Source organism: Melospiza georgiana, chromosome 6, assembly GCF_028018845.1.
Source record: "Melospiza georgiana isolate bMelGeo1 chromosome 6, bMelGeo1.pri, whole genome shotgun sequence".
Classification (NCBI taxonomy): domain Eukaryota; kingdom Metazoa; phylum Chordata; class Aves; order Passeriformes; family Passerellidae; genus Melospiza; species Melospiza georgiana.
This window is the reverse complement of record NC_080435.1, coordinates 46,578,612-46,587,240: the sequence shown is the minus strand read 5'-3', so window position 1 is coordinate 46,587,240 and position 8,629 is coordinate 46,578,612. Positions and strand designations below refer to the sequence as shown.

Sequence of the window (8,629 nt, the reverse complement as noted above, 5' to 3'; positions counted from 1 at the left end):
ATTATTGCAGTACAGAAACAAGAATTAAGTTTATTTAATCAGTAAAGGATTTACTCTACAAAAAGCTACTGTGTTTGAGGAAAGTTTCCTTTGCAACTAATAGCAGAAGCTCATTTCTTCAAGTTCAGCACTACATTCTGTGTAGGAAAACTGCCTGTTTTCTTCTAATAGGAAAATTCTATAACCTTAACTAGTTACTTAATAGAACATGTTCAACACTTTACAGTGCCTTCTAAGTAAAAATGAATCTTGTACCCATGAAGTTGCAGGCTTCAAGCATGTAATAGACATATGGTATGGTCCTTTTTCTAGCACTCCTCTCTACTACCATCAAAAACATATAATGATGCATAAAGATCCAGCCATCTCTTTCTTTCTCACAAATAAAAAATAGAATGATGTAAAAACAGGAAGGCTTCAGAGACAAAACATGATTAATAAAGTGAATTTGTTTAGAGAACAGCTTTCAGATTTAGAATTACAGGTATTCTGACTTTTCAGTTCATGACATTACTATTTTGCATGGTGTAAATTAAGATATTTTTCCACAAGACTTCTTCATTGTTTCAGCACTTTGGGAAAGCCCCTTTAACTAGCAGTTTCTGGGTTATCCTGCTGGAATTTTGTCACAAATGGGTAACTTTCCACTAGGCTGAGGAGTATATACTTGCATACCACTTTTCTGCCTGGAGGCTGCCTGATTCTGCTTCCTGTTTGGCTTGCTTCCATCATTCTGTTTTACCTTTAGTCAATACAAAGACCAGATGCTGGAGAGTTCCTGTGGAATTGAAATAAGGGGAATATTTGCATCAACTTCCACCTATTGCCTGATACATTCAAGCTGCGATCACATGTTTGAACCAAGATAAAAAAACCAAACCAACCCTCCAAAAACCTGTCCCAGAAGGGAGGATGTCTTCTTTTTTCTGAGAAAAAAAAAAAAAAAAGTAGCAGGCTATCTTCAACCCAGTGGACAGAAACTTTCCCTTGTACCTATAGAAAAAAGGGTGCAAAATTCTGCTCTGGGATATTATTAATTTCCTTACATAAACTTCAAAAACAGAATAAAGATTACAGCAAAGATGAGGTCAAGAACCACGAATGTTGTGAGTGTTGGCTGCGGCTTAAAGGGGGAAGCAGAAGCTCAGTACTGTGCCCTCAGGTGATCACTGTACATTTTATTGATGTGTCTTTACCAGAGTCCATCATATGTTCATGGATGCCTTTGTCTCTGTCCCTTTCATTAGAGTTAATAGTTGGAGCAAAGCAGGTAATACAGAGGTGGTGAGATTAAAAAAAATGAGGTGGGGCAATATGGAGAAAGTGTGGAAAACCACAAAGTTTTGGTTTTCTTATAACTGGGGTTATAAGAAGGAAAAAGCAGAAGAAAATAATATTTTTGAATACAAATGTGATGAGCTTCAAAAGGAGGTGTAAGCTGCAAAGGAACATTTTGACAATGCCATAGCTGTCTCTTTTAAGATGAGGTGTTGTCTTTAATGAAGAAGAAAAGAAGGAAAATGCAGCAAGAACTAACTATGGAAAGCAAGGAAGGTCTAATAAATGCAATTTCTAGGCAGGGAATCAGGCAGGAAAAGGGTGTGATGAAGAATTAAAATAGGAAATGTGACAGATATGAGAATTGAGACTTTGTTTCCAGTATGAATTCTTTAGAAATAGGCGGGGTTGCCTCTGTAAACCTGAATTTTCATGGCTTGGAATTTTCATACATTGTATCAGTCAGTTTTCTCCAGCAAGTAACTGCAATTCTGTCCTCTAGCAGACACCTTTAGCAAAGAGTATCTATTTGGGTTAGTTCATTTTACTCAACATAAGATTCCCCCAACTAATGTTTATATATTGCTTAAGGACTGCTCACCATAATTATGGCTGATGTGTGGAGGGGAATAAAAAAGTGACACTCTGATCTCAGAGAAGATGGTCAGGAGGGATAACTCAGAAGAATTCATTCTAGTACAAAATTGCCTACATATTTCAGCTGAGGTTAGTGTCCTCGTGAGCAGCTTGCTATTTGCATAGTTGACCTGCAGGTTGGACCTGCTTAGACAGTAGCATGTTTGTGCACTTCACATTACCAAAACACTTTCTAGGTTTTACAGTTATTAGTCAGCGTTCACATACTCACTTACCTTTTTCTCATCCCTGACTGGTTCCAAATTTGTATAAGTTTTTGCCCAGTTCACTCAATGTGGAATATTCCAAATTGTACACAACTTTTGATTTCACATGCACACAAACACACGGAGGTCTTCATATACTTGTGAGACTGGAGCACAGCCCCTCTTGTGGTGTTTGCATTAGTTAAACACTATAAATAGTCCTGAATTTATACGCATTTAAAGCTTGCTAAAACAGCTGTTCTTAAGGGTATAAATTCTACTGACACCTTTGGGAGTTTTTAAGTCCAGACCGGCTGAAAGATCAGCCTTTAGTCTGCCTTTTTTTTTTTTTTTTCTGTGTGTCTCACTAACAGCTGAAACTTCACAAGGACATAAGTGTATGTGCATAGGTCATTTGATAAAGCACACAGGAATTTAAACCTTGAAAATATTTCCAAACTGCATGAAAACAACACCAACAGAATTTTGGTAAGACATTTGCCTTAATTGGAAAGGCTTAAAATAAATGATCATATGATTAAAAAAAGCAAGGATTGCCTGCTATTTGTTGTAACCCCTATTTGTGTAGTGCCCCTGTAGCCAGAGAAGCAGCTGTTCATTGCTGACATTCTCCCTGCCAGGCATTCCAACTCTCTGAGGTAATGGGCTACAAGCATACGGGCCTTCGCTTTAATTCTTTCAGCGTATCCTTCCGCATGGATAGAGCGAGGGGAACGCCTCCAGGAAAAGAAATTAAATGCACACACACAGAGGCACCCAGGGACGGCCGATTCGAAAATATTTCTGAGAACGCAATTTGCGCTCATGCGGCACAGCGTCACATGAAAGAGGCCGCCCGAAGAGCCGGCTGGCGCAGGTTTATTTTGTTGTAGTATTTTCTTCCACCCCCCCAGCTCTTTACCCAGTGGAATGATATCCAGAGCAAGTTTTTTGAGACAGGAAGTGAGGAATGTTTTCACTATGAGTGATCTGAGAAGAAGGTGGGTTAGCCGAGCTAGCAGCTGTTTCGGACGGGAGGAACACAGTAAGTCAGTTCCCGAGGAATACAGATGAGATGGCTCCGGCAGAAGCAGCCTTGGAGCGCTCGGGGCTTTTATCGGCTACACGTACGTGAAAGGAGACCAGGTGTCTTTGGATCGCGGTGCAAGGTAAGGGGAAAACAGCGGGCACGGTAAACACATAGCGGGTGATCTCTGCTGTGTGCTGTAAGGCTGAAGAGTTTCAACCACTTACTTTTTGAAAAGTAAATGGTTGTAAATGGGACTGTGCTTCTGGAGGTGGGCGAAGTTTGAGATATGCACTTACTGCTGCTCTCTCCGAGAGTCCGAGAGTCATGTCAAAGATTAACTGGTAAAACAAGGAGAGGATGGAGTATTTTGATTACTTTTTTGGCTGCCCAAATATCTGTGAAATAAAAATATGTGTGTTTCAAGAATGTGAAGTAATAGGAACCCTATTTCACCATTATATGTTGCTGTTTTATTTTGATTACTGTAATTTATGCAGACTATTTAAAAAAAATTGTAAAGTCAAATGCTAATAATTGAGGGGGGAGTAGGAGGTGAAGGTAAAGGAGAAAGATACCACAGTGCTCAGTAATCACACATTAGTCATGGCCATGTTGCTGAAATTCTAATATAGCACTTTTGAAGCTACAGGTTGCTGTTGAAGTATAAAGGTACAAAGTTTGGCTACTAAAGACATTGCTAGCTGTTGCGCGAAAATTCCAGGCTTGGTAAATAAAAGCTTGTTATTGTAAAGGTCATCAGTTGGATTTGTAACTCCTGGCAGTATGTAGCCATGAGTTTTTTGCTAAAGTAGCTTAAAACAATGCAGGTAAGATCTGAATTTAAAGTAATGCAGCAGGCAAATTTGAGAGCACCTAGGACTGCAGAATGCACAGCTGTTGAATAAAATCAACAATGTTTACAAGAACTACACATGGCTAGCAGCAGAAGATACTGAATGATACCCTGTTTGTTTGTTATTCAGCAAACTTGCCTTAGTTCTACACTATTGTATGTTAGGAATCTTTTTTTAGTTGGCCTTCATAACATGGTCTGGAAGTTAATTACTTGAGTTTTTCTTGTTATAAATGGGTTACAGAAGTCATGAAGATTATGTCAGGGGTACAAAAATGAAATAATTTAGGGTAAATGCTCAGTGGAGCATTCAGTGTAAACAACAGATCAGAACCTGGAGAATGTTCCTGGCTGGCACTTTTTGAAACTTATGCTCTAAACTTCCTTCCTATGTTTGCATTGCTACCTGTTTGCATAGCGAAATAACTGAAAGTCTGAGGCTGCCTCATGCCAGCATTAGATGATTTGGAAATTTCACCTGTCAGGTTAGCCTCTGGTTAGTGATTTTTGTTTTTTGGGGTTCCCTCCACCCCCCCATGCTCTTAAAATACTTTTCTAACCCTTGATATGAACAGAAAAGATTGAAAGTCTCTCACACTCAGTGGTACTCCATAAAACCTGGGATTAAAACACTTCTACATTTCTGACTGTAGCTTTCAGAGAGGAGTAAATTGGTTTCTCTCATTGCTGTAGCAGCAAAGAAGACACCTAACTGTGCAAAGAATGTATTGGAAAATGGACCTCGGGGACAGGAGCTAAGGTCAGCCAGCTAAAAGTTACTCTGTCAGGAATAAACCCAGTGCAAGACTCTGCTGGCAGTGGACAGGGGGCTAAAAGCTTCTGTCTGTAGAGCATTCCCTGCATGCTGTTCAAGCAGGGCTGGATTTGGAGGATCAAAGTGCAGAGGGAGTAATAACGTGAGGATTCCCTCTGTATCCCTAAATTTTTCATGGAAACCTGTTGCTATCTGTTGTTTCTTCTACAGCTACACCCAAAACCGAATTTGTTGGTGTTTGGGTGGGGATTGTTTTCTCATTCAGCTGAGATTTTAGGTGGTATCTGTTGAGGATGGTGATTGTGTAGAACTGCTTCAAGATTATCACAAACAAGGTCATGAAATATGCTTCTGGTCATTCTTGGAGGGTTGCAAAGATGTCATTGAGAAAAAATGCTGTGCTGCCGCATTTTTCTTCCCATTGTAGGCCTTTAATGTCTTTCCACCTTCCTCTCCTCTTTGCTGACTGGGGAGTAGGGAGTCTGATATGGGGTTTTTAGCCTAAAAAGTTTGTGGTTACGTTGGATAAGTTTCTAGGTGGGTATATCAGTGTCCGAGGAGAATGTGGTGTCTGTGTGTTTACAGCTATTCCTTTGAGTTTGAAAGCAGGTGTGCTAGGAAGACTACTTCTTCCTGTTCCCCCATTCCAAAGAAACACATATCCTCATGGTCCTCCTGTCTGGTCATCCTAAGAGTCCGCCGAAATCAAATCGTGCCTTTTAATGTACGCTACTAATACATGCCAGCCTGGGGGGAAAAAAATAAAAATCAAGAAGAGAAGTAGGCGTTTGTTTTCATTCCCGTTCCGTCGGGGCGGCGCTGCCGCTGGAGGAGCAGGGGCAGAGCTCTGGAGCTCTGCCCGCGGCCGGGGCAGCAGCGCGGCGGGGCCGGGCGGCTCGGGGGGGCTCCCGCCGCCACCCCGTACGGCACGGCCCGGCACAGCACGGCCCTGCACAGCCCAGCCCGGCACAGCCCAGTACAGCCCAGCCCAGCACGGCCCGGCACAGCCCGGCAAAGCCCAACACAGCCCAGCCCGGCACATCACAGCCCAGCGCAGTACAGCCCAGCCCGGCACAGCCCAGCCCGGCACAGCACAGCCCGGCACAGCACGGCCCAGCCCAGCACAGTACAGCACAGCCTGGCCCGGCACAGCCCAGCCCAGCTCAGCCCAGCCCAGCCCGGCACAGCCCAGCCCAGCACAGCACAGCCCAGCACAGCACAGCCCAGTACAGCCCTGCACAGCCCGGCACAGCACAGCCCTGCACAGCCCGGCACAGCACAGCCCAGTACAGCCCTGCACAGCCCGGCACAGCACAGCACAGGCCAGCCCGGGCACAGCCACCTCGCTGAGGGAATGGCATCCCTGACCCAGCTGAGGAGCCTTCCTGCCCGTGACTCTGTGACACATTTCACACACTGGGCTGCTTGCGCTTAGAAAACACTTGGAAAAGGAGGAAAGCAAAGCATGGAATAGAGTTGACAGGAAAAGAGGCGTGAAGGTGTTTGCAAAAAGTGGGGAGATGGGTGGCTACCTGTAGTCTGGGTAAGAGTATGTTTTTCAAGGGAAAATTAGGAAATAAAAGGTTCTCAGAATTCACATACTGTCTTGGTGAGGCAAAGCATAACCTGAAGCATCATACAGCAGTTTAGCATAAGGAATGAGCAGTACAACTTGCTGTAATCCATGGAAGATTAAAGGAATTGCACTTTAATTCTCTGGTAAGGTGTGAGTTTTAAGGCCTCCCTTGCCTTTCTTTGTTTCCCCTTTATCATTTATGGGGCTTGGTTTTGTGTTTAATCCAACAGCAGATAGTGGCTGAGGCTGCACAACGCTCTGAAAAACAAGCCAGGTTGCTGGATTTGCTTGTAAAGAAAACGTCTTTGTTCAGTATTACAAACACCTTAGGCAACTCAGATTTCATAAACATATTTTATTTAAATAGCGATTCAGTTTATAAATACTTATTTTAAGACACTGCAGTCCCACATGATTAAGATTCATTATTCACTTGTGAGTTTAAAAAAAAGAGATCAACTTGCCAAAACCCAATGTCATTTGTGGAAAAACCAGAAACTCTGGTACTTATTTCATTATTTGAATATATAACAGCCCTGTGTTTTGGAAAGGTAGGCTGATTATTTAGATTTAGAAAAAAAATATACATTATTTTTCCCATGTTACCATTCCCTTTTCAGTCAAACTTTTTCTGATTCTTGTATTTTTCTCTTTCGTTCCTTACTAGGACTCCAGTGGATGTCTCTTCTCCTTGTCTCTTGGTGGAAAACTTGCTTGGCTTTAATGGATACTGCTGCTGCTGGTTGATCTCTGGAGACTTTACAGCTCCTTACCTTTTGAGAGGAGGTGCCTTCTCGTCACCTCTCAAGGTCTCAGTGGTAGTGGCTCTTTATCACTAACCATCTCTGGGGGGAAAAGAAGATGCCTCTTCCTTTTGGGTTAAAATTGAAACGAACTCGACGTTACACAGTATCCAGCAAGAGTTGCTTGGTGGCTCGTATCCAGCTGCTCAACAATGAATTTGTGGAGTTCACACTGTCAGTGGAAAGCACGGGCCAGGAAAGTCTGGAAGCAGTGGCTCAGAGGCTTGAATTGCGGGAGGTGAGTGAGTTGTCAAGTGAAGGTGTAACTTTAGTTTTTGGTGCTCGATGACCTATGTGGTAACTCCTTGCCATGTAGTTGATCAGCTACTGGAGCAGCTGTCCTGTGTTCCCATTGTTTCTTCACCTTCTGGTCTTTATGGGGACTTGGGTTGCTCCTAAACAGTTGTTAAAGTTGTTACAGAGTTTAGGGAATGTCCAACGGGAGGAAATGTGAGAAGTATCAGTGAATAAAAGCATGGAATGCAGCAAAAAAAAGCAACTGTTTTTTAAACATGACATTGATGAAAATTCTACTTGAAAAAACCCACAAAGGAAGAAAATAATTTCTACCTAAGCAACCTAAGCAACATGATTGAAAACGACAGCAAGACTTGAGTCATAAGACAGCTTTTTATTTGTGTGCGTATTTGATGTATTAGTGCTGTAAAAAGAATCTAAAGCACAAAATGTGATAAGTGTACCAGTTACCAACTGTTTGTCTTGCTTGTTTAAATACCACAAATATATTGGCAGACACTGTCTTGGAGCTCCTACACAGTCATATAGATTGAACGCTGGCCTAATGGAGAGACTTGGTTTGTGGTGGTTGAATATGTAAATATCTGCTCAACCTGTTTTCCCCCCAAAATCTCCTTACTTGGTATTTTAAAGAATGTTTTTGGAACTGAAATTTACTCTTCCACACATATAGTGATTATTTCTACATCTTCTGTGTTGAGTGAATTCTTTCTGAAATGCTAAGCTTTGAAATGTTCGGAGAAATCTACATAGATGACCAACATATTAACCAATGTCATTATTTTATAAAATTGTTGAGCACAGGTGGTTTGAAGGCAGTATTTGAATGCTCTCAGTCCTGGGTGAACTGACATTTCCCCCTAGAGTCTGCAAGGTTTGGTTTAGCTGATTTTGAAGTCATTGAACTATGAAAGCATGTGCACTTCTGGGGGGCAGGAGAGAGAAAACTAGTGATACAAGTTTAGGGTTGCTAACATTGTTCTGAAAAATACCCTTTTGTTCTGTTATGTGGTCTGCCATAGAATGGCCTTTTGATTATGGAATTCAAATACAGGATGAAAACCCTGGACTTAGGTAACCAAAATATGAGTAACTGTGAAAATAATTAGTAATAAATATTTGCATTTATAACTATGATCCTTTGAAGTATTACCTTTTTATTGTCAAGCAGTGGCAACTGTTGGTAACTTTGCTCAAACATTGAGCAAATATAT

At 41.9% G+C, this 8,629-nt stretch overlaps 1 protein-coding gene across 1 annotated transcript in view; it reads left to right on the top strand.

Moving 5' to 3' along the window:
• The first annotated feature begins 3,040 nt into the window (after nucleotides 1-3,040).
• The window catches only part of PTPN21 (protein tyrosine phosphatase non-receptor type 21), a 43,605-nt gene continuing 38,016 nt past the window's right edge, over nucleotides 3,041-8,629 (top strand). The window contains exons 1-2 of the mRNA XM_058027047.1: nucleotides 3,041-3,289; nucleotides 7,022-7,395. Of these exons, the coding sequence (XP_057883030.1) occupies nucleotides 7,216-7,395 (180 nt within the window). The 5' untranslated portion in view covers nucleotides 3,041-3,289; nucleotides 7,022-7,215. The remainder of the gene's footprint in view (nucleotides 3,290-7,021; nucleotides 7,396-8,629) is intronic.